The sequence below is a fragment of the Aegilops tauschii genome, chromosome 5 (assembly GCF_002575655.3).
Source record: "Aegilops tauschii subsp. strangulata cultivar AL8/78 chromosome 5, Aet v6.0, whole genome shotgun sequence".
NCBI lineage: Eukaryota > Viridiplantae > Streptophyta > Magnoliopsida > Poales > Poaceae > Aegilops > Aegilops tauschii.
In genome coordinates, this window is record NC_053039.3 from 28,982,869 (window position 1) to 29,008,525 (window position 25,657).

The window sequence follows — 25,657 nt, forward strand, 5'->3', positions numbered from 1 at the left end:
TTATATACCCAAATTATATGATATACCAAAATAAATATAATACACCATGAATATGATATACCCCAAGATGGTATACACATATAAATATAATATACCTAAAATAAATATGATATACCCCAGGACTAAAGCAAGAGAAAGACGAGTTGAGTCATGCAAATTTGGATCTCAAAGCCAATTTTTTATAAAAATAAATATATAAATCATATTGAAAAGTTTTCATTTTCTTAATACATATTTCAACCTTATTTTAGAATATCATAATGACAAGATTTACATACAAGCCGAATACATGAATATACAGGTGGACTGGCTTTTAGAATTGTTGACACTCAAACAATGTATTTATAATTTCTCAAGAACTAGGACTCCAAAATAAAATTCCAGTCAAAATCTATCTTCAAAGCAATTAAGATAAACCAAGTCATGCAGAATTAGCGGCCAGTCTCTAAAGAAATAATTACTGATGAGAGATAGGTTTCACAATCTCTACTCCTAATGAAGCAGTTGGTAGTCTCCGCCGATCAATTTTCGTCCCACCAGAGACGGTTTTTTTCGTCCTCGATCCCACCTCCCGCGTCCCATCGATTCCCCCCTCCGCCCTCGAACCAGGAAAGAAAAAACGGTAGGCTCCCACGATGTCCATTGCTAAACCCTCCGGTTGATCAAAAAAACTCGTTCTGAAAAAATCTACGAAAATAAACCTACGAAAAATAAACAGACGCTCGCACCACTCCTATCGATCCCCTTCCTATCGACCACCTCGGCTTGTCCCCCTGTCACAACTCTCCCTCTCGTCATATCATTCATTCGTCCGCCCCACGTGTGGCGGTTGGTGTCCTGTCCGGCGATTGCGGAGGCGATCGCGGTAGGGTTCCGATCTAGGGCGCAGCCTGCGTGCTCGGGGAGGACTCGATCTGCTCATCGTTCCTCAGCGATCACAATCAAACCTGATCTTGTTTTCTGTCCCATCCACCAAAGGCCTTCCGTGTGTTCCTAGGGCATACGGTCGTAAACCACAAACCCTAGGAGGCGGAGGAGGTGTGATGCTGGTCGGGGCGTGATGGAATGGGTGGCGGGGCTGATGAAGGGGCTGTGGTTGTCGGAGGAAGAGAAGAAGGGGTAAAGATTAGATTGTTTGCGAAGGAAAAAGGGAAGAGCATTGAGTTGCAGGCGGTGGGGAAGGTTGTGTCAGGTCGGCTTGCGCACTCAGATGCCATCCGCTTGTCGCTGGGTAGGGTTTGGTGCCCCATTAAGGGCATCGATTGCAAGGAAGTGGGAGAGAACCGTTTCATGTTTACGTTCTACCAAGACTCCGGGAAGAGGAAAGCGCTTGATAATGGGCCGTGGATGTTCGACAAAAACTTGGTAGTAGTGGAGGATTTTGTGCCCAGGAAGAGAATTGAGGATTATGAGTTTAATAACATTCCGATATGGGTGAGGGTTTATAATTTACCTCTTGGGATGATGAATGCGGATTCAGCTAAGTGTTGAGGTATAAACCTTAGAGCCACCCGCCAGAAGAGGCCGGGTTACTCGTAAGGGTCATCACTTGAAGCCCGGCGCCAAACTTGAAGACGGTGGGCCAAAGATGGGCTTAAGACCCGGAGATGGCTTAAAGCCCGTAGTGATAAAACCGCCGTAAGGCGAGACTTGTAGTATAAGGCAAGAATAGTTGAGAGTCCGAGCTGGACACTTTTATGAGCCGGCCGGGACTCTGAGGGCCGCTGGGCGTCAACCTCTCTATATAAAGGGACGACCCGGCAGCGGTTTAGGGACAAGAAAGATCTCATCGAGAGTCGGGCATAGCAGTTTAGCTCCCTGGTCATCGAAACCCTAATCAATACCACACCAACTGGACGTAGGCTTTTACCTTCACCGTAAGGGGCCGAACCAGTATAAACCCTCGTGTTCCTTGTCCCGTTAACCCCTCCAAGCTTCCTAGCGGCGATGGCTCCACGACTAAGTCCTAGCTTGAGGACATCTGCCGTGACAATTCCACGACAGTTGGCACCCACCGTGGGGCCAGCGCACGGTGGATTTGAGTTCTTGAAGGGCAGCTTCGAAGGGCTCAAGGGATACGCTGTGGGCCGGATGACCAAGAGTCGTCGCGGCAAGCTCTACATAGACGATACAAGCTGGGGCCCCGACGTCGGCTCAATCGAGTACGGATACCGGGTCCCCTTCGGTGGAATTCATGTTTTCATTGGCAAGATTGGTGAGCCGGGCCCTGAGCCGGATCTCTGCGCCGATCTCATCGAGACGGCTCAGCGCGCACGACCCGCCCGGGCCCTGCCTGCCTTGAGGCATGCTTTTCTGGGATGTATCCATGGAGGGCACTCTGACAGATCTGGATCTAGTGATGAGACGGCCGCCGGCTCTGACGGCGAGTCGTCCACAGATGAGTCAAACTCGTTGTATCAACTTCAAGATGGTAGGCTCATGGGTTGTTCCGATGGTGACAGTATTCCGGACCCGTTTGAGCCGCCGAGCCGGGTCGGGATCTTCATGGCCGGTGCGCAGCCTGTTCAGAACCCTGCTGCTGGGGCAGGAAACCCGGTGCCCTCGCCGGCTCAGGTGCTGATGGATCTCACGGACAAGATGACGGCCCTGTTGACCGCCGCGGTTGACCCTGCGGATCAAGCTCAGCATGACGCGGAGGTGGCGCAGTTAAGGTTAGATCTAGTGAAAGCCAAAGAGGATCTGGCAGCGGAAGGGATCAGGATGGCTGCGGAAAGGGCGGCTCTCGACGCCCAAACCCAGTTGATTCAGGCGCAGTCCTTCCGGCTCACGATGGATCAAAACGCGTCCAATGAGGTCATGAGAAGGAGGCATCAAAAAGCCCAATCTCGACTCCCTCCGGTTTACGATCCTCGAAACCTCTTCAACACGCCAGGTGCAGGGTCTAGTAACCCGCCAGGGATCATAGTGCCCGAGTCAGGGACCCCTGTTCAGCCACAAGTGATGGGGCCTCCCCGGGTGAACCCTGCCCCGCCTCAGTATGTGCCAATACCACCGGGTCATTATGCTAACCCGCTGGAGAACATGGTTGCCGCAGCAGCACGGCTGGCGGCCCTCCCAATTGACGGCGACTCTCCGACGGCTATTGAAACCCGCCGGGTCAGGGAACTCCTTCAGACAGCACTGGCGCAGCAAGAGGCGTACTCTTACAGCCGGGACAGGATCCACTCGACCCCTCGTCCAGGCCGGAGCCCGAGTTATAGCAGACACATGGTCTCAGCGACCGGCTCAAGTAATGTCCGACGCCATGACCCGCCCCCTGGCCATGGCCCGGTTCATAACGGAGCCTTTCACGTAGCAGACCAAGACAGAGCACGGCAAGAGGCGGAGCAGGTGCCTCAGTTGACGGCTTACCAGACTCCCCCGGCTTATCCGACGACTTCCGTCGACGTGGGTATCCCTACCAGGACTGGAGGTGTCCCTTGCTTAGTGCCAGCTCTCCGCAATGAACGTCTACCCAAGGACTTCAAAGGCCTTAGGAAGGTGCCTAATTACACGGCTGACTTACAACCCGCAGTCTGGATCGAGAGTTACGAGATGGCCATGGAACTGCTGGAAGTCAGTGAAGCGGCAATGACCAAGTACTTCACCATGATGTTAGATGGGACTACCCGCACTTGGTTGAAAGGGCTACCACCGAATTCCATTGGGTCTTGGCTGAGCTGAAAGCCCGGTTCATCAAAAACTTCAAGGATACCTGTAGGCAGTCTATGTCAATTGTGGATTTGACTAACTGTAAGCAGCAGGAGGGTGAGTCTACGACACATTGGGTTCGCCGGGTTAAGGAGATAATACATTCATCTGATAAGATGGATGCCGGCTCTGCAGTCTTAATGTTGGAACAGAATTGTCGCTTCGTGCCCCTGAAGATGAAACTCGGGCGGCTTAAGCGCGACTGCAGTGATATGGGTACACTGATGGCGGCTCTCGTCAAGTACGCCGATTCTAATAGTACCAAGGACCCCGCTTCGGATGATGAAAGGACAGGGAAGGGAAAGAAGAACGGCAATGGCAAGGGTCCTCAGCATAACCCGGGGAACCAAGGAGGTGGCAAGCGCAAGGCCGACGGCAGCCTAGAGTTCGTAGCCAACGCCAGCTCACAGGGTAATAACCAGCGACGCAAGGGGAGGCCCCCTCCCCGAGCCGGCGGGTCAGGCCCGACGCTGGAGCAGCTGTTGAATGAGCCTTGTCCAAGGCATGGCTCTAGAGAGAAGCCAGCTACTCATCTATGGAAGGATTGTGCAATCATGAAGGCCTTTAAGAATTCCAATGCCTTTAACGGCAACAATGGCCCGGGCGGTGGCTCAGGCGCCGGCGGCTTTCATGGCCCGGGCGGCGGCTCAAATTCTAATCCTCAGAATGGTCAAGGGGGCTTTAATCAGCAGTCGGGCCAGGGTCATCAACAGCAGCAGGGGGGTTATCAGGCCAATCCAAAGCAGCTCAGCGGTGGACAGTATCATGTGTTTACCACCAGTTTGTGTAAGCGAGCTCAGAAGCTTCATAAGAGGGCTGTGAATGCTGTTGAGCCGGCGGTTCCACGCTACTTGCGGTGGTCTGAGCAGCCTATAGTGTGGAGTAGGGAGGATCACCCTCCCCCCCCCCCCCCCCCCCGTGGATAATCCGGGTCACTTGGCCTTGGTGGTGGCTCCTCAGGTGGGAGGATATAAGTTCACTAAGGTGCTCATGGATGGAGGCAGCAGCATCAACATCCTCTATTATGAGACGTTCCGTCGTATGGGGTTGATTGATAAGAACCTCAGCCAGTCAAACACTATTTTCCATGGTGTGGTACCTGGTAAGTCAGCTTATCCAGTTGGCAGGATCGAGTTGGAAGTGGCCTTTGGAGATGAGCACAACTACAGGGTGGAAAAATTGACCTTTGAGGTGGTCAAGATAAGAAGTCCGTACCATGCCATATTTGGGCGGCCGGCTTACGCCAAGTTCATGGCACGGCCGTGTTACGTGTATTTACAGCTCAAGATGCCGGGTCATAATGGGACCATTACGGTTCACGGCAGCCGGAAGGTGGCCCTGGAGTGTGAGGAAGGCGATGCAGCTTATGCAGAATCTGTTTGCGCAACGGAGGAGTTGAAGTTTTACAAAGACAACGTTGACCCAACAGATATGACCTCTCTGAAAAAGCCGACTACGGAGCATGAGCCGGCAATGAAATTTAAGTCGGCTGATGAGACTAAGCTTGTTGATTTCGTTCCAGGAGATTCATCTCGGCAGTTTAGCATCAGTGCCAATCTGGATCCAAAATAGGAAAGCGCGCTCATCGAGTTCATCCGTGAGAATAGGGACATTTTTGCATGGAAGCCGTCCGACATGCCAGGTGTACCTAGAGAACTCGCTGAGCACACTCTCAATGTTGATCCGAAATTTAAGCCGGTCAGGCAATTCCTTCGGTGGTTTAATGAAGAGAGGCGGAAAGCTATTGGTGAAGAGGTGGCCCGGCTCTTGGCGGCCGGGTTTATCGTTGAAGTCTTTCACCCAGAATGGTTAGCTAACCCGGTGCTCGTACTCAAGAAGAACGGCACCTGGCGGATGTGTGTGGATTACACGGACTTGAACAAGGCGTGTCCGGCTGATCCTTTCGCCCTTCCCTGTATTGATCAAATCATTGATGCTACGGCGGGTTGTGAGCGCCTAAGTTTCTTGGATGCTTATTCTGGATATCATCAGATTAAAATGGCAGTTAAGGACCAGGAGAAGACGGCGTTCATCACTCCCTTTGGAGCCTTCTGCTATGTGTCTATGCCCTTTGGACTCAAGAGTGCACAGGCGACTTATCAGCGTTGCGTGCAGAACTGTCTTCATAACCAGATTGGGCGCAATGTTCATGCTTATGTGGATGATATTGCGGTTAAATCCAGGAAGGAGGAAACTTTGATAGATGATCTGAGGGAAACCTTTGATAATCTCCGGATCTACAAGATGATGCTTAACCCGGCCAAATGTGTTTTTGGTGTTCCTGCAGGCAAGCTCTTGGGTTTCTTGGTTTCTAACAGAGGCATTGAAGCTAACCCATAGAAGATCAAGGCCATCACCTCCCTGGCTAAGCCGGCGTGTATAAACGACGTCCAGCGCTTGGCGGGTCGTATTGCTGCTTTAAGCCGGTTCAGAAGCCGTTTGGGTGAGAAGGCCATGCCGTTGTATCAGTTGATGAAGAAAACTGATGACTTTGTCTGGAATGATGCAGCTAATACTGCTTTTGAGGATTTGAAGAGACAGCTGGCCGAGCCCCCAGTCCTTGCTGCTCTGGTTAACAAGGAGCCTTTATTGCTGTATGTGGCTGCTAACACCCGAGCCGTCAGTGTGGCCGTGGTGGTGGAGCGCAAGGAAGAGGGTAAGGAGCATCCGGTTCAGAGGCCGGTTTATTATGTCAGCGAAGTACTCATCGAGTCCAAGCAGCGATATCCGCATTGGCAAAAACTTGTTTATGGTGTGTTCATGGCAAGTCGGAAGCTTAAGCATTATTTCCAGGGTCACCCCATCACTGTGGTCAGTTCTGCCCCCCTTGGAGATATCATTCAGAACAGGGAGGCCACAGGGAGAGTGGTTAAATGGGCTATAGAGCTCGGACCTCATGGTCTGAAGTATGTGCCACGCACTACTGTTAAATCTCAGGCTTTGGTGGATTTCATCAATGATTGGACAGAGCTACAAGTGCCCGAACAAAAGCCGGATAACACATATTGGACTATTCACTTTGATGGGTCCAGGCAGTTGGAGGGCTCGGGGGCTGGAGTAGTATTGGCTTCCCCTAAGGGTGATAAGTTCCATTATGTGCTACAATTGATGTTTCCTTGTACCAACAACGCAGCTGAGTACGAGGCCTTGCTCCACGGTCTTCGGATGGCTAAGGAGATGAGCTTGAGCCGGGTAAGGTGCTTCAGCGACTCAGACTTGGTGGCTCAACAAGTATCAGGAAAGTGGGACTCCAAGGACCCTCTCATGGCGGCTTATCGCCGCGAGGTTGATGCCATTGCTGGGCACTTTCAGGGTTACCAAGTAGAGCACATCGATCGCAGGAAGAACGAGGCGGCTGATGCTTTAAGCCGGCTGGGCTCTCAGCGAAAACCGGTGCCGCCTAATATTTTCCTGGACGTCCTGCATAACCCTTCTATTAAGTTGCCTACAGAGGAAGACTTGGCTGTCCCTGACCCGGAGGCACGACTGGTGGCGGCTCTCCACATCATACCGGACTGGACAATGCCCTATCTGGCTTACATGACCCGGGGAGATTTGCCTGAGGATGAAACTTTGGCCAGACAAATAACCCGGCGATCTAAGTCAATGATTGTTATCAATGGTGAGTTGCATCGCCGCAGTGTTACGGGAGCGTTCCAGCGTTGTGTCTCCCCTGAGGAAGGTCAAGAGATCCTGCGTGAAATTCATGAAGGGGATTGTGGCCATCACGCCGGCTCAAAGTCTCTTGTGGCCAAGGCTTTTCGTCATGGTTTTTATTGGCTGACGGCTCATGCTGATGCGGAGGACTTGGTCAGTAAATGTGATGGTTGCCAAAGGTTCTCGCGACGGGCTCATGTGCCGGCTCAGGAGCTGAGGATGATCCCAATTACTTGGCCCTTTGCGGTCTGGGGGCTTGATATGGTTGGGCCTTTTAAAAGGTCCAAGGATAAGAAGACCCACCTCTTGGTGGCAGTTGACAAGTTTACCAAGTGGGTTGAAGCAGAGCCAGTTAGCAAGTGTGATGCAGCCACGGCAGTTCAGTTTATGAAAAAGGTGATCTTTCGCTTTGGCTTTCCACACAGCATTATAACTGACAATGGTACCACTTTATCCAAAGGCGCCATGGAGGAGTTTTGTCAACGAGAGCATATTAGACTTGATGTTTCATCAGTGGCTCACCCTCAGTCCAATGGTCAAGCTGAGAGGGCTAATCAGGAGATTCTGAAAGGCATCAAACCCCAGCTTTTGGTCCCTTTACAACGGACGCCGGGTTGTTGGGTGGAGGAGTTACCCTCCGTGTTATGGAGCATCAACACTACTCCTAACAGGTCTACAGGTTTCACGCCTTTCTTCATGGTTTATGGAGCGGAAGCAGTCCTCCCCAGTGACACACGTCATGACTCGCCTCGAGTGGCGGCTTATGTTGAGATGGATAATGAACAGGCGCGCCAAGATGCTCTTGACTTGTTGGACGAACAGCGTGATATGGCAGCAGCTCGCTCAACGATTTACCAACAGGACCTGCGCTGTTATCATAGTCGCCGGGTTAAATCTCGGGTCTTCCAGGAAGGCGATCTGGTGCTCCGGCTCATACAAGATCAAACAGATGCGCACAAGCTATCCCCGCCTTGGGAAGGGCCCTTTGTGGTCAGCAAGAATTTGCACAACGGGTCATATTACCTCATTAACATTCGGGAGCACAAAGATTCACCTAAGTCGGAGGAAGAGACCCGTCGGCCGTGGAACATAGCTCAGCTTCGGCCTTATTACACTTGAGCCACCGGCTCATAATGTACATATTTCTCTAAGCCATGTATATATTATGATAAGCAATAAAGCAGGACCTCTGTCCTTTTTCCTCCTCCAAAGATGAATGTGTTGCTTTCATTACAAGATCATGTGATAACTTGAAGGAGGATCCGGCTTATGATCGTATTCGAATCTAGCCATACACAATATAGTCATTTGGGGGCTTCCTGTTCAAACATAGGTCGTATTCGAACCAAAGAGAGCATAGCTGTCGATACCCGTTTGATTGGCAAAGTGCCGAGCTCATTGGGGAGTTTTCTTTGATCATATTTGAATCATAGTTTAACCCCTTTGGGAACCGACGTGAATCGTATTCGAATCAGCGTCGTTAAACAATTCTTAAAGTCATTTGGGGGCTTCCTGTTCAAACATGGGTCGTATTCGAACCAAAGAGAACATAGTTGTCGGTACCCTCTTGATTGGCATCGCCACACCCACTGGGGGCTATATGATCGCATTCGAATCCTAGCATAACCCCTTTGGGACGGGTTTCTGGTCATATTTGAACCGGAAGCCCCTAAGTTCTTCTGATTTATAGTGAGTTCTTCTGATTATTTCAGGTGTGCCCGGCGGGTCTCACTTTGCCGGCTTAACTTTGATTTGTAGTACTAGTCGAATACAATCGGCGTTATTGAGACTGGTAAACCGGAATTGAGGTACCAACCTTATTACCCGGGTTATCTAAGCCGGAAGTGTGCTTGTAGGCCGGTAAGTGTGTTATTACGGCTATATCAAGGATGTAATTGAGGACCAGTCTTTTTTGATTCATATTCTGGGTTATATGTCTAAAACTATGATTCTCAGTGCGGTAAGCCGCCTAGAAACTTGTGATTTGTCCTTCTATGCAGGATAGTTAAAGGCAACTATTTGAGCTTAAGGAAAATGAATGATCGATTATGACCCGGGGAAATATAAAGGAGACAACTTCAATGGACTTCAGCATTCAACGCGTGCACGATGGCACGGCAAAGTTTAAGTGTTGGTCCTACTCTATTACAAGACTCATTGAGTCCAAAAGGGTGAAGCATTGTTTAATAAGCCGCCTGCAGAGTTACGATGCTTGCTGGGTTGAAGTCTCCGGCTCATCCCTCTCCTCTCCTCCGGCTGTTCCCAAGACCTGGAAAGTTGACGACTTCCAGTCAATGCCGCTCAGAGCTTCAAATTGAGCTTCCTCGTCAATTAACCCGGCCGGGTCAATCTCCGGGGCGAAGGTGTGCTTACGAGCTGGCGGGACTAAGCTGATAGCTCCATAACGCGGAGTGGGATCCTCTGATTTTCTGCATTGTAACCCGGCTGGTACTTGGTCAGATCTGTGTCGTTTCCAATGAGGGTGGCCACCGGGAGCACGATCTTCACGCAGGCTGCAAAGTCCCTTTGGTCGAAGGGTGTGCCGTCTTCCTTCAAGCTGGGATAGCCGAGGGCAATGTCCGCCGGGTCTAACTCTGGAAGGAATTCCTTGGCCCGGCTCAGAGCGGCGATAGCTCCGGCTCTTGCAGAGGCCCACCGCAGCTCTTGGACACATTGGGGAAGAACGGCAAGCTGGCGAAGAACTTCCGCCAGATGAGTCGGCACCTCATTGGATAGGGCCACCACGGCCAAGGCGTGCTGTGACCCGGTGTAGAGTTGCTCCACCAGGGTGTACACGGCCTTCAACTTGGTCACCACGCTTTGGTTGAGGTTGGCGCTTCTGGGACCTGTTTAACAGAATAAGATAAGCCGCCGACAAGGATGAGTTATGAGATATAAAGATTATAAACTTGATGAAAGCCGGTGAAATGACTTACCGAAGATTGCGGCAACCATCTGGGATACTTGGCGCTTTAAGCCGGAGAGTTCGGCGGTCTTCTCTGTCAGAGCCTTCTCCGCCTGTTCGGCCCGGTTCACCAGAGTAGCCTTTTCTTCGGCCCAAGCTTTCCGTTCAGCGTCAAACTCCGTCTTCAGCTTTTCTTGCGCAGCAATACTGGACACAAATTTGGCATTGGCCTTCCGGGTCTCAGTTTCTTGCGTCCTCAGGCGGGTCTTCAGGTCGGAGATGTCAGCTTCAAGCTTCTTGCAAGCAGCCTGCATCATTTCCGGGTTATAGGATGAACAGTTATTATGCAATTTTAAAGTCCCAAGCACTTTCCAAGCAAAGACACTTGGCACTTGGGGGCTAATGCATATCGAACGTTTCTATTTACAAATTGTCGGTTCAAGCGAGTAAGCCGGAACTTAAGTCTACAACATATTCTATCATAAGTCGTAGACTTGGGGGCTAGAGTATGGTAAGAATAACAAGATAACTGTGCAGTAAGCAAGAAGAAAGAAGAATAGTACCTCAGACTTCTGCTGAATCTGGTTCACCACGCCGATCTCTACATCCCGGCTCTTGTGCACTTGGCTGACATAGCTGGAGACGATCTCCCCGATGTTCAGATTGGCGTAGTCGGTGAGGTCCAGATTAACCCGGCGGTGCTGTAGCAACTCCTCCTTGGCGGAGCACTTGGCCAGTGCAGTAGGTCTCCCCGGCTCAACAAACTCCGTCCGGGTGATTACCACGTCCGGGTCATTGACCGGCTGAGCCGAGCTGGAGGTCTCCGGGTTAGCAGAAGCTTCTGCAGTTGCCTTGTCGGTTGGAGCGGTGGCTTCGGGAGCGGAGGCAGCTGGCGGTTCTTGAGCTGCTACCTCCGGTTCAGGCAAGTCCGGCTCTTCGACCGGCTTGTTCTTCTTCGCCCTCTTGGTGAGCTTTGCCTGGGCACTGAAAGGACAAAAAGGTTAGTACAAAGGTATGAGCAAAGATAAGCACAACAAGAGATGATCATTATTACCCGGGTACGATCTTGAAGGCCGGCAGGCTTGATTGCATCGAGTCACCAGAGGAGGGTGAGGTTTCCTGATAGTTTGAATCAGAAAAGTTGAGCGGTTGACGTATAACACCCGCCAAAGGATGAAAAGGGTACAAGTTGGAGATAACCTCGGTTCGGTGTTTCCTCGATGCGTCGGGTAAGCCGGAGGAGAGGTCAGCGTCCTTGTTGGTCCGGGTGTGCCGCCGGCTCTCATGAGTCTGTTGCTTCAAAATAAATTGAGGATCTTGATAAGCTAAAGGATGAGAAAATCTTACTTTCCGGGTTACCCTTCGGACTTTCAGCCTTGGCAAGGGCTCCGAGTCGGAGGAAAGTATCATTACCTCTTCAACCACCGGGTTACTTGCTCCGGTGTCATCCTGTTGATGAACAGTATTGATAAGGTGGACAGAAATAAACAATAAATACAACAAGAGATTACAGGTTCAGGGGTTACCTCTGACTCGGAGCTGTCGCTTAGTTTCAGCAGCTCTGAAGCAGTAGGCCTACTTCCCTTCTTGCGGGGAGCGGCTCTCTTGGCAGCTTTCTTAGCCTTCCTGGCCTTCTTGGCTGCCTCATGGTCATATTTGACCTTCCAGAATTTGTCATCAGCCTGAAAAATACAATGATGATTTCTTAAAAGATTCAGGTGAAGGATATCTACAGAAGAAGATAAAATGTTCAGATCAGCGGCTTAGCGTTGGGGCTGGGTTGGTCTTGCAGAAGGGGGCTAGCCCAGTCCTCCCGCAGTCTGCCAAGCTCTCATTTAAAAGGGCCTTGGTCATGTCTTCAGCAACGTCTTCAGGAAGATCGTTGCGGCTGTGTCACAGCGGGTCATCTTTCCGGCCTGTGTATTCACACATTAAGCCGGGGCGGCGGCTCAAGGGGATCACCCGCCACGAGATCCAGACCCGGACCAGATCAATTCCGTTGAGACCATTGCCCAGGAGAGCCTTGATCTTGTTGATGGTGGGGAGCAGAGGTTGGCGCTCCGCTTGAGTTAACTTGTCAGACAGAGGGTGAGTTGGTTCCAGACGTGAAGGGCGAAAGCCGGGCAGCGGGCTCTCGTCAGCCGGCGACGTGTCTTGGCAGTAGAACCACGTCTGGTTCCAGTCCTTTGGGTGACTTGGCGGCTCGGCGTAAGGGAAAAGGCAGTCTCTCCGTCGCTGAATGGAGATGCTGCCAAGTTCCAAGCTTGGCCCGTTGGCGCACTCGTTCTGACGGTTCAGGTAGAAGAGCTCTCTGAAGAGCAGCAGGCTGGGCTCCTCTCCAAGGTAGACTTCGCAGAACACTTGGAAGTTGCATATATTGGACACAGAATTGGGTCCTATGTCTTGTGCCCGCAGGTCAAAGAAATTTAGCACGTCTCTAAAAAACTTTGAGCCGGGCGGTGCGAAGCCCCGGCTCATGTGATCCGCAAAAATGACCACCTCCCCGTCCCTTGGCTGTGGTCTCTCCTCTGATGGGTCGGGGGCACGGTAGGACATGACGTCCTTCTTGGGCAGGTAACCCGACTTCACAAATTCCGCTAAGGTCTCGTCGGTGACGTTGCACCTCATCCAATTGCAAGTGATGGGAGCTTTGGGAGCTTTGGGAGGCATGGTGAAAGTCGAAAGCCTATGATAAAAGGAAACATGCCCGGTTTTATTATAAGCCGGAGGAAATTTACAGTTCAATGTTAAAATGGCGGCTTATGGAGGGGACTAATGACATATATCTAGGTGCATCGGGTTATCTAAGCCGTTGGAGGTATTAAGAGTAATTCGATGGTCTTCGACCTTGTCACAGATAAGCCGGAAAATTTTATGGTACATGGCCTCCTTTGAGCCGGAAGGTTCTACGGTGCGTGGTTTCTTTAAAACCGGAAATGTAAACCGCCATGACTTAACGGGTGCAGTTTTTTACTAAGTGTGGTGAAAACAGGTTTCACATGTTGCAGTAAATAATTTGGATCAAAACGGTCGGCTAAAAGGAAAGTTTCTAGACCTAAAACCAGATGCAAAGGAAGTTCTTGGGCTCGAACGAAGCCTTTATGCAGTGAAAAGAGATCTATTCGCATTTGAAATGGGTGCTAAACAGCCGCCGCGTTGGTTCTATACTATCTTAAGATCAAGAAGAGGCAGTAAAAGTGAAAACTACCAAGAACTCCCGAACGACGGCGAAGAACATGGGAAGAACACCAGGAGCTTAACGTAGCTCTATCCTATGAGGAGGAAGGAACTTACGGATGCAGGGGTTCGCCGCGGTTCTCTGGACAGTTCAGGGTGATGCAGCGGCCAAGGACGACGAGGACGTGGAGCTCTGTTGCGGCGGCGACGGCGGCGGAGCTCGAGCAGCATGGGAGCAGCGAGAGGAAGAAGACGACAGAAGGGGGAGAATGAGAAAGACCCGAGGGTCGGGCTACTTATAAGGCCAGACTCATAAGTGGGCGCGAGAAACGAGGAGGCCACGGCGCGGTTATCTCGCCCGAGAGGCGCCTCGATTTTCGGGATGGCAGTAAAGATAAGATCCGTTGCGGATCTGGTGGAGCAAAAAATGGACTTAATGGAAGATGACGTCACGGCGGATTACCCGGAGTCCAGAGGATGACGTCACGCCGGGTTATGACTTTCACACAATTGTAAGCCCGAGATTTTCTGTCGAAAGAATTGAAGATTGACGTGAGCCGGCTCAAATCAATCTGGGGCCTAATGTTGAGGATATAAACCTTAGAGTCACCCGCCAGAAGAGGCCGGGTTACTCGTAAGGGTCATCACTTGAAGCCCGGCGCCAAACTTGAAGACGGTGGGCCAAAGATGGGCTTAAGACCCGGAGATGGCTTAAAGCCCGTAGTGATAAACCGCCGTATGGCGAGACTTGTAGTATAAGGCAAGAATAGTTGAGAGTCCGAGCCGGACACTTTTATGAGCCGTCCGGGACTCTGAGGGCCGCTGGGCGTCAACCTCTCTATATAAAGGGACGACCCGGCAGCGGTTTAGGGACAAGAAAGATCTCATCGAGAGCCGGGCATAGCAGTTTAGCTCCCTGGTCATCGAAACCCTAATCAATACCACACCAACTGGATGTAGGCTTTTACCTTCACCGTAAGGGGCCGAACCAGTATAAACCCTCGTGTTCCTTGTCCCGTTAACCCCTCCAAGCTTCCTAGCGGCGATGGCTCCATGACTAAGTCCTAGCTTGAGGACATCTGCCGTGACAATTCCACGACACTAAGGATATTGGAAACTTTGTTGGTCAATTCGTGGAGGCTGATACGGAGGTGGACGGCAATGCTATTGGGAAGTATCTGTGGATCAAGGTACGCATGAGGATTGATAAACCGCTTATGAGGGGCTTCATGCTAGAGGAGGAGGAGGAAGGGAAGGGGAAGAGGAAGGAGAAGGAAGGAAGTAAGATGGAGGAGGAGGAAAGCGGCTGGTGTCGCTTTGAGTATGAATTCATGCCGGATTTTTGCTACATTTGTGGACTCATAGGTCACGGAGAGAAGGACTGCTCCATAGGACTGCAGAAGGGTGAGAAGCCACAATTTGGGAGGTGGTTAAGAGCGGACATGAACCAGAGGAGGGGCTCTTTTGAGGATGGAGGCTGGAGGGCAGGAGGAAGGGGATCGGGAGGCAGCAGGAGCTTTGGATTCAGCCGGTCAGCGGGAAGGTCAGGGTAGTGGCAGTGATAGTCTATTGTGGTGCAAGGAAGGACCACGTGGCTCTGGCAGGAAGGGACTCAGTGAGGAAGAAAAAGGAGAGGAGGTCACTAGCCCTTCGAAAACCAAGACAAATGAGAAGAAGGGAGGCACCCCGCGGCAGCTTCTGTTGGGGGATGACACTGGGTGCGTGGAGAAGCCAAAGGGGGAAGCCGGTGGTGAGATGGGTGGAGCTGAAGGAATCGATCTTGAGAAACCAAAGGCGATGAAGTCGCGAGGTGCAAATGGGAAGGAGAACCAGGAGGAAGGTCACAACAAGCAAAGTAGGAAGTTTAAGAGGGTGAGGCGTGAAGATAGAGGCACGGGTGAGGCCAAGGCTAGCGATTTTGTGTTGGGAGGAAAGAGAGGAAGGTCAGAGGAGATGGATGACAAGGAGGACAAGAAAGGGAAGGTAGGGATGGAGGTAGAGGAGAGGCAGGAGAGTGTTGACAAGCAGGAGTTGGATAACAATACTAGCACATCGGCCGGGCTGCAGGAGCAGCCCCGCCGGGCACATTGAAAATAGTAAGCTGGAACTGCCGGGGTCTCAGGAATGGCCCGGCAGTTTGCAGCCTCCTCGACATGAGGAGGAAGGAGGAGCCCGATATTTTGTTCCTGGCAGAAACTAAAATGACAGTGAAGGAGTTAGAGCGATTTAGATGGCTTTTGGGCCTTGCAAATATGAATGCATGGAATTAGGATGGAAGGAGCCGTGGAGTGGCTATGTTTTGGAGGAGGGGAGTGGAGGTAGGACTGAGATCTTATGGGCGGTGGCATATTGATGTAGATGTGAAGGAAGAAAGTGGGATGATGTGGCGGCTCACTGGTGTGTACGGGGAGTCAGTGGAGGAGAGAAAGGTGGAGACGTGGAGGATGTTGAGGATTCTCGGGCAACAACATCAAGCGGGGAGACCGTGGTTATGTCTGGGGGATTTTAACGAGATCCTATCTAGTGAGGAGAAGTGTGTGGGGGGGGGCAGCTCGGCCCCAAGCTTGCATGGAGAGGTTTAGGGAGGCATTGGAGAGCTGTGATCTAACGGATATTGGCTACATAGGGGACAAATTTACTTGGTGGAATCACAGCAGGGAGCTAGCATCATACATCTGTGAGAGATTGGATCGTGCAACAGCGAACGAACATTGGTGTGAGGCATTCCCAGAATTTTCAGTGCTCAATGGGAACCCGAGGCACTCGGACCACCGGCCGATGATTGTATGTACTGAAGGACGTGCACGCAGCGTGTACAAGGGCGATAGAAGCTTCCGGTTCGAGGCTTGGTGGCTACAGGAGGAGGGTTGCAGAGAGGTGGTGAAGGCAGCATGGGAGGAGGCTACCATTGGTGGGGGGGACGTGAGCAGCGGAATGCAGTCAGTTGCGGGATCGTTGAGGAGGTGGCAGAGAGATGTAGTGGGTGAACTCGAAGGAAGATTGAAGAAGGCCCGCAATGAGCTGGAAGTGTGTATGCGCGCCCCCATTAGTGAGGAGAAAATTAAGGAGGAGGCTGCACTAAGGTGTGTGGTGGAGGACTTAGAGGAGAAGAAAAACACCAAGGCAAAACAATACTCCATGGTTTCTTGGTTGAAGGAAGGCAACAGGAACACACGGTACTTCATGGCGTTTGCCTCGGCCAGGAAGAAAATGAATAGAATCAAGGAGTTAAAGGAGGAGGACGGGACGGTGGTGAAGGAAGGGGAGGAGCTTTCTAACTATGTCTGCCCATTTTTTCAGGAACTTTTCACGTCCAGCATGGGCAACCGGCTAGATGAGCTCATTGCAAAGGTCAAACCCCATGTCACAGAGCCTATGCATGCCATTCTGGATGCCGAGTTTACACGGGAGGAGGTGAAGGCGGCCCTTGACCACATTGGTGACCTCAAAGCGCCGGGACCGGACGGAATGCCCTCAGTTGTGTACAAAAGGCACTGGGATTTCATGGGTGACCGAGTTGTGAATGAAGTCCTTAGCGTTCTGAATGGGGGGCAAATGCCGGAGGGGTGGAATGACATGGTGGTGGTGCTTATCCCGAAAGTGAAGAGCCCGAGTCGTATTAAGGATCTACGCCCAATCAGTCTTTGTAACGTTATCTACAAGCTTGTGTCGAAGGTGATAGCCAACAGACTAAAGATAGTCCTACCAAATATCATTTCGGATAACCAAAGCGCATTTGTTCCGGGGAGGCTCATCACGGATAACGTGCTCATTGCGTACGAGCTGTCACACTTCTTGTTGAACAAGAGGAAAGGGAAAGAAGGGATTGCTGCCGTCAAGGCTGACATGAGCAAAGCATATGATCGGGTTGAATGGAGTTTTTTGGCAGCGATGCTTTGTAAACTAGGCTTCAAGCAACATTGGGTAGACCTGATCATGAAGTGTGTAACCTCTGTGAGGTACCAGATAAAGGTTAATGGCGCCCTTACCCAGCAATTCAGCCCGTCGAGGGGCCTGCGACAGGGCGATCCGGCGTCCCCATACTTGTTTGCTATATGTGCAGAGGGCTTGTTAGCTCTCCTTCACGATGGGGAACGGAGTGGGCAGATTAGTGGGATCAAGGTTTGCAGCAATGCACCGGTCGTGTCACATCTTTTCTTCGCGGATGATTCGATGTTGCTTATGAAGGCAACTCAGGAGGAAGCTATGGCTATGAGGAATATTCTTGAGCTGTATGAAAATTGTTCTGGGCAATGCATTAACACTGAAAAATCGGCAGTGATGTTCAGCCCCAACACATCAGTATGTGAGAGGAATCGGGTGAAAGGGGCCCTACAGATTGCGAGCGAAAACTGGAATGAGAAATATCTTGGACTGCCTGTACATGTGGGAAAATCCAAAAGGAAAGCCTTTGCTTATATCAAGGGTGCTATGGCTGGACGCATGTACGGGTGGTTAGAAAAGTTGATAGCGAAGACGGGGAAAGAAACTTTGGTGAAAGCTGTTGCTCAGGCTATTCCAACTTTTGCCATGTCTTGTTTCTATCTTACTAAAACGTTCTGTCAAGAACTGAGTTCGCTAATGGGTTCCTACTGGTGGAGGCAGCAGGAGAAAGAGAACACCATCCACTGGATTAGTTGGGACAAGCTAACGAAATCCAAAGCTCAGGGCGGACTAGGGTTCAGAGATATGCACGGATTCAATATTGCCATGTTGTCAAAGCAAATCTGGAGGATGATTGAGCATCCGGAATCTCTATGTGCCCAAATTTTGAAAGCACGTTATTTCCCTAATTCCCATGTGCTCCAGGCTATGCCAAAGGACGGTATCTCCTACTCGTGGCGAAGCCTTCTTCATGGGGTGCAGCTAGTGCGAGAGGGATATGTGTGGCGAGTTGGAGATGGCACCAGCATCAGGATCTGGAGTGAACCATGGCTGCCGCGACCGTGGGCGAGGAGAATAATTACGCCAAGGGGTGGGAATATTTTGGAGTTTGTCAGTGACCTGATCAGCCCAATCACAGGCAGCTGGGACGAACAACTAGTCCGGGACACTTTTTGGAATGTCGATGCGGAGTGTATCTTGCAGATACCAGTCAGGGAGGGGGTCCAAGATTTCATTGCCTGGCAGTTCGATCCCAGAGGTCTGCACTCTGTCAAAAGTGCATATAAATTGCACACCCAGCTGGAGTTGATGGCAAGAGACGGAGGAGCAGGAAGCAGCAATACGGTGCTGGGCAACCTGGATGCGTGCCATGACGATTCTTAGAAACGAATATGGAAACTTCCATGTCCCAGGAATATCCAAATGTTTGCATGGCGCGTTAAACATGAGTCGTTGGCGCTGCGGACAAACTTGGCAAGGAGGGGTGTACCGATTGAAGATACAACATGCCTATTCTGTGGCCGGGCAGCGGAGGATGGAGCTCACTTATTCATAAAATGCAAGGCTGTGAAAGAGGTGTGGAGGGATCTGTCAATGGAAGAAGAAAGAATGAAGATGGAGGACATAACATCAGTGCATGCGATGATGGATTACTTGTGGAGAATCGATGAGCATAAACGAGTTCGCATCCTCACAGCCTGGTGGTTGTGGTGGAGCAATCGCAATAAACCGAGAGAAGGCGAGCTCCCCTGGTATGCGGAAGAGGTGGCGCGGTGTACTCGCAGCTACACCATGGAATACCAGCACATTTTCTCCAAGAAGCCAGGAAAGCAATGTCATGATAGGTGGAGACCGCCTCAGGAGGACATGATCAAGATAAATGTTGATGGATCGCTTGTCCAGGTGAAAACCACGCAGGATGGGGTGTGGTGGCGAGGGATTCAGAGGGCAGTGTCATTTGTGCACGCACAGGTCGCCAGGAGCATGTTGGAGATGCCTTCGATGCGGAGGTCAATGCCATGGCTCATGGTGTCGCTTTAGCTGCGGATCTTGGTATGTTGAGGGTGATCTTCGAGACCGATTTCCAGCTTGTTGCGGACGCAATGGACCTGAGAAGGGCAGACTCTTCGGCTTACTAGGCAGTCATTGAGGATACCAAACTTCAATTGAAATTATGGTTCTCACATCATGTAATAGGGTCCTGTAGGAGAGGGGCAAATACTGTAGCACACGAACTTGCTAGTTTGGGTCGCCTGTGTGAGGTGGAATACTCGTTGCAGTGGGACTATGATGTACCTGCCATGATAGTGGCTTGTGTCCAGGGTGATTTGCCTGGGCACCGTTAAGTTTAAAGCTATGCTTTAGAGCATCTCCAACGGCCGTGCCAAAAGACGCGCGCGCGGTAAACCCAGCTTTTAGCGCGCGCGGGACGTTTTGCCGCGCTCCAGCGGTGGCGGGAAACTCGCGCGCGCGAAAAGGCGGCAGCTCGCGCGCCATTTTTGGCGCACCGCTTTCGGCGCGCCTATAAAATGCGGCGCTCGCCACGCGCCTTTTCCACGACTCCTCTTCCTCTTCCTCTGCCACGCGCGCGTCCACCGCTCCAGTGCCCCGCCACCGACGCGCCACCATGCCGCCGCGCCGCCGAGGAGCGTCGGGCTACCGCGGCATCCGCCTGCGCCCCAACTGCGGGTACTACTCCGAGCTACGCTCCGGCGATCTCCGGCTCGGCCTCGACACCTACGGGACGGCGCGCAAGGCCGCCCGCGCGTACGACGCGGCGGCGTGGCGCCTAGGCAGGCCGCGCGGGCAGATGAATTTCCAGGACGTCTACACGCTCCAGCAGGCGCTGGACGTCGCCCCGGCGTCTCGTCTTAACACGGCACAAGACCGTGCGGAGCACGCTGAGCGGCAGCGCCGCCTCCTCGTCGCCCAGGAGGACGAGCGGGTCATGGCGGAGTGGCGCCGGCGCCACCCGGAGGACGTCGCCTACGAGCAAGTCTACTGGGCAAGGCGCCGCGAGGAGGACACGCGAAGGCGCCGCGAGGAGCGGTTGGACAGGCGTCGACGGAAGGCATTGACGAATGCGCAGTCCGATATCGTTGCAGCAGGTGGGAGGTCGATCTTCACGGCAGACGATGATTGTTGGTTGGACATATGGCTCGATACCTCGGACGACACCGGCGAGGATGATAATGGTGATGATGGTAGCGACTTGGAGTAGTTTATCTATGCAATCTATCTAGTTTTTATCGTTTGTCGTTTTTATCTATGCAATCTATGCTTCCGATGTAAAATACCTTTGTATCGTTTTTATCTATGCAATTTATCTAGTTTATTTTATCTATGCTTCCGATGTATCATCTAGTTTGTGGAATGAGCGCGCGCTGCATTTTTTGCGCGCTGCTGGAGCGGCCGGCGCGCGCTGCATTTTTACGCGGCTGTTGGAGCCAGTGCTGCGCGCCGGCTAAATCAGGCGATGGGCGCGCCGCAAACCAGTTTTTTGCGCGCGGCGCGTTCGGCGCCTGTTGGAGATGCTCTTGCTTAAAAAAAAAACTCTCCCTCTCGTCTAACCCTAGCGCCGCCTCTCATCTCCGGCTGCTCGCCGGTCATCGCCCCGCCAAACGCAGCCGCACCCCCGTCACCCCCGGCTGCTTCCTTGCCTTCCCCGCCGTCCTCGGCCGTAGGACGCCGCCACACTTCCTATCTGCATCGTCCTGCTGGCGGATCGAGGTCACGGCACTGACGACCCATCATCTCCGACGGCGGATCTGGCCGTGGGCGAGGATGCCGAGCCACCTGCTCCAGTCACGGCCATCCCGACTCCTCGTCCACCCCCTGCCCCGTCCGGTTCATTTTGGTTCGTCCTTCATCCCGTCCACGCCGATTTTGTTTACCTTATTACGATGTCCCACCTCATCTCGTGCTCCTGACATGCCGAGGGGGCGAGAGGAGTAAGAGAGCAGGGACGAGTGCGCAGTGGAGGAAGATGCCTGCCGTGAAGCTGCCAAGCGAGAAGACAGAGGAGGAGCGATACTTGCGGAGGCGGCCGAGATCGGGTACTACATCTTCTTAGATCTTTGCCGTCGTCTAGGTCAGGCCTCCCTCAGATGCCCTGATCCTCCATCATCAGGTTCTCCATCTTCTTAGATCTCACCCTTCCGTACCCAATCGGCCAATCCTCTCGAATCGCATCTCACCTGTCTCCGGCCTGACATCTCACCTCTCACAGTATCCTCTCATCTCTCTCCCAGGGATGCCCTGCACTCTCCTCTCTATGTCTGCTAGCGGTGGCGGCTGCCGGAAATAGAGGGGACCAGTGGCAACGTGGAATGGTACCCACGGGCGTTCTGGTACAGCGAGAGAGGAAGCAGATGAATGTGCCACATGTGAGAGGGAGAGGTCTGTAATGGTATCTGGTGGTGGCCTCTTGAAAAGAACCCAAGATTCTCACTAATATCCTGTAGCTTGCTGTGTTCTTCGGGCTCTCTCAAACGACAAGAAGATGAGTTACAGCGAATTATACATCTCACCCCATTGTTTGTACAATGGTATCCACTTTGAGTAGTAGTGTTGTGGGTTGTGGCTAACTGGCTATGTGGATTTGTCAGTGATTTGCTAGCTTTGATGTGTTTCGGTTGGATGAAATGGAGTGTGTTGGTGCAGGTGCGATGCATCCGATTGAGTATAGGAGGACCGAGGACATGTGGTGAGGCGCTGTGCCCTGTGGCACAACAACAAGGGTGCGCACAAGCTGACCAGCGTCTAGCTCCATGGCATCATCAATGACAGAACCAGGTACATTGCCAACCATTCAATTTCCTCTGACTTGGACTGATGCATTCATGGATGATGGTGGCCTGCACGTTCCTTCACAGTTATTGATTAATCATAGCCATACATTGTTGTTTATCATTTTCGTGCCTGCAAACAACTGTGATGTAAACTGTAGGCACCGAAGACATCTCATCATCCTACTATTTTTATCGCACTTTTTTGAAATCAATCTTCTGCATTCAACCCGTGTGAACTTACCTCCTGAATCATCTTACTTAGCAAATACGTATTTTCGTGCAGCATTTAGGACGACCATTAGATCAAAGTATGGTACTGCGATTTTTTGTACTGTTCCACAGATCGATGGCGTAGCTAACACTCTTAATTGTTCATAACATATATTCACATTTGCTCATTTCTGCATAAATTACTGAATTATTATCGGAATGAAAGATAACTTTGTGCAGTCATGATTTTTAAAGCAACCGTGTATTAGGATCTCAAAAATTATGCGCTTCTACATTACTAACTTACTTTCTGGAGAGATATCACCATTAATGATGTATTTTATACTGTTCAAAAGTTCCGTTGGTTTTGCACAAGGTGCTCCCCATAATTAAAAATGTATCCATCTTTGAGTAAAAGAATGGTGTAGGTAACTGCATCTATTTGTTAGATACTGGGTAACAAGCTTGTCAATTTCCTCTCAAGAAATTGGCCAGGTTGCGCTCACAACTGAGCCATATTTACGATGCTCAATATGTTGTTGCTTTTCTCTCTGAATCCTCGTCTATGAGGACCAAGCATGACACAGCAGCGAGGAGGAGGATAAGAAAAATCTCGGAAAGCATGAAATGGGGAAGTTGGTGTGTGTTTGTAGAAGTTGAGCAGTTATTGTCCGAGAAAATGGAATAGCACATCTGCTGATCCATCCCTCTTTTCTGTTACAGAAGTCCACACGAATTCTATGCTATATTCTGATGTTTTCATATACTATAATAGCTTTAGTGATTTATATGACCACACAATGTTGGCTAAAACAGTACAAATTGGCTTTTTAAAAGAGGAACAAATGATCGTCAATGGTGCACTAAACCATGAGAGTGTGGCGCCTTCTGTGTTGTGGACTTGGCATGGGCTGGCTTCTGTGAGTGCCACTGTAACGTTTGTTATTTTGCCTAACTTTCTGAAGTTAAACCATCCTTTCACAAAGTTCCATCTTCTTGTTGAAACAAAGGTTCACTGCTGTGTTCTTGCTGCCATTCCGCGGTATATTGGAGTGTTTCATCCTAATATATGTCTGGTTACATGACCACAAAGAGAAAGAAGGGTATGATGTGTAAGTTACCTTTCTGATACAACCACAATACTATGCCGCTATTATTATTCGAGTTCAGAGATTTGAGACTCTAGACTTTATGGTCCGTTAAATCAGTTTTATTAAATTAACTGAAAAAATAGATTAGCTCACAAGTATCTCTACTCAGTATCTCAGGTTCTGCTTGCAGCTAATTTTTCTTGTAATGGCATCAGCTAAAATATTGGTATGATCGAATTGAGAGAAGTTCTTTCAACATAGAAATGTATTTTCACTGTAAGACAGTAATTGTTAGAATCACAAATTACAAGATGTCATGATACCTGACGAAACTGCTATTGAAATTCGTACACTAATGCAGCATATTCTTTTGATTAGAAGCAAACGTGGACACTCAAGAAGAAGCTGAAAAATCAGTATTGGAACCCAGCGAGGAAATCTGAAAGCATAGACCATGTTTAAGAACTGGTTGTTTTTGTTGTGCTATTTTTAAGAAAAAGGATTGTCTCGAAGGAAATGAAGCTTACCAACAAGGAAATTATGGTGAGGAGCACTCTTCTGCCCCCTTGGTAATACAGAGGTACTCAACTCCAACCCTATCCAAGAAGCGGAATATATCATACTCTAGAGTTTGGACTTTAGACATATTTTATCCTTTTATTATACTCATGGTCGTTTTGGAAAACAGATGCAATGCAAAGCGAGGAAATCTGAAAGCATAGACCATGTTTAAGAACTGGTTGTTTTTGTTGTGCTATTTTTAAGAAAAAGGATTGTCTCGAAGGAAATGAAGCTTACCAACAAGGAAATTATGGTGAGGAGGCACTCTTCTGCCCCCTTGGTAATACAGAGGTACTCAACTCCAACCCTATACAAGAAGCGGAATATATCATACTCTAGAGTTTGGACTTTAGACATATTTTATCCTTTTATTATACTCATGGTCGTTTTGGAAAACAGATGCAATGCAAATGTTATGTATTGTGCTTTTGCTTGTTCAAGGGACCTCCTAATGACACACGATGGAAACGGATCCATGGATTAATTCAGATGGCATTAATTGGAGAGAAGGGATCTAGCTAGGTTTGCAATGGCATGTGTACTACCAAAAAGTAACATCCTCAGGTTCTCTCCTGCAAATCTAAAGATCATGTTCGCAGAGCTAATAAATGTATATGGATTAAAATAAAGATGATTTGTATTCACCAATATATATGTATTTCCATCAAGAAATAAGTTTGGAAGAGTAGTAAGTACCACGGCATTTTCTTTCAGAATGCAATGGTGTTTATTTGATAATGTGTTTATATGACATGCATATGTTGCTTTAATTTGCTCGTCCGCGAACCCCTCAAAATTATCTGACAATCTGCTTATACAAACAGCTTTGAGTTTGGTGCACTCTATTGCTTTGTTAGGCTTGGTGGTGTATCAGATTCAGGAGAATAATAGTCCCTCTGTCATCATATTTTTGTTTGTGGTAATGCATGACATTCAACTGTATGTAATATGGCAATGACTCAAGAGACATCGGATCTGCCTTCTTGGCTTAGGGCATCAGGGGTGGCACACACGTCCCACTTGGTGGCGGTGGCAGATCGGCAAGAACAAGGGTGGGGTTGTATTAAGGAGGAGAGCGGGGCGGTTGGCGAGGGACTCCTCCTTGGCGGTCCGTGGGGAAGTAAGGTGAGGTGGGTCTCATTACTAGAGCCATATGACCAAAAAGATGATAGGAAAGGCTCTTTCCAAGCATACAAGCATAAGGTCAAGTTTATTTCATCATCGATCCAAATATTGTTCCATAGAATAATTGTGTCACCAGCTCTAGGAATGCAAGTTGTAACCCCTTTGTATATGTCCATGAACGAGAACACATCGTTCTGTATATCTTTCCGTAAAAGAACTGTGCAAAAATTTCTTAAGCGCAACAACTAGATATTAATTTGTAATAGAATTTTAGTTGGATCATCGCTCTATATGTACACATCATTAATTTATCATTTTTTATCAATTTACATTGCAAGTGAATTGGACTATAATAAATACCCAATTGTGCCCGTGCTATCTTGTTTCTACATGTGAAATTTGACATGCATTATGTTTACATAATTTCAGAAAAATATTTTTGTGGCACGTGGCAAGGCACCGACATTCCCATGCTATCTTATCTCTACATGTGAAATTAAACTTATACAACTCAAGAAAAATATTTCAAAAGCCCGTGACAACGC

The 25,657-nt window shown here is 50.0% G+C and overlaps 1 protein-coding gene and 1 long non-coding RNA gene across 20 annotated transcripts; both read left to right on the plus strand.

The window, feature by feature from the left end:
• The first annotated feature begins 19,961 nt into the window (after positions 1–19,961).
• LOC109759856 (uncharacterized) lies at positions 19,962–20,555 on the plus strand. Its single transcript, XM_020318694.1, has one exon. The coding sequence runs from the start codon at positions 19,962–19,964 to the stop codon at positions 20,553–20,555; it is 594 nt and encodes a 197-aa protein (XP_020174283.1).
• Positions 20,556–20,828: 273 nt separating this feature from the next.
• On the plus strand, positions 20,829–25,441 carry LOC109759849 (uncharacterized). 19 transcript variants are annotated; one of them, XR_012183963.1, is made up of 9 exons: positions 20,837–21,464; positions 21,586–21,882; positions 21,998–22,129; positions 23,173–23,255; positions 23,346–23,447; positions 23,805–24,006; positions 24,115–24,278; positions 24,387–24,551; positions 24,988–25,441. It is a non-coding gene; the product is annotated as an uncharacterized lncRNA (long non-coding RNA). The 19 variants fall into 19 exon arrangements; XR_012183967.1 differs by having other exon boundaries at positions 24,429–24,551; XR_012183961.1 differs by having other exon boundaries at positions 24,980–25,208.
• The last annotated feature ends 216 nt before the right edge of the window (positions 25,442–25,657 follow it).

Excerpts from the sequence above, each read along its gene's own strand:
- LOC109759856 (XM_020318694.1), top strand. The coding sequence starts at position 19,962 with ATGCCGCCGCGCCGCCGAGGAGCGTCGGGCTACCGCGGCATCCGCCTG.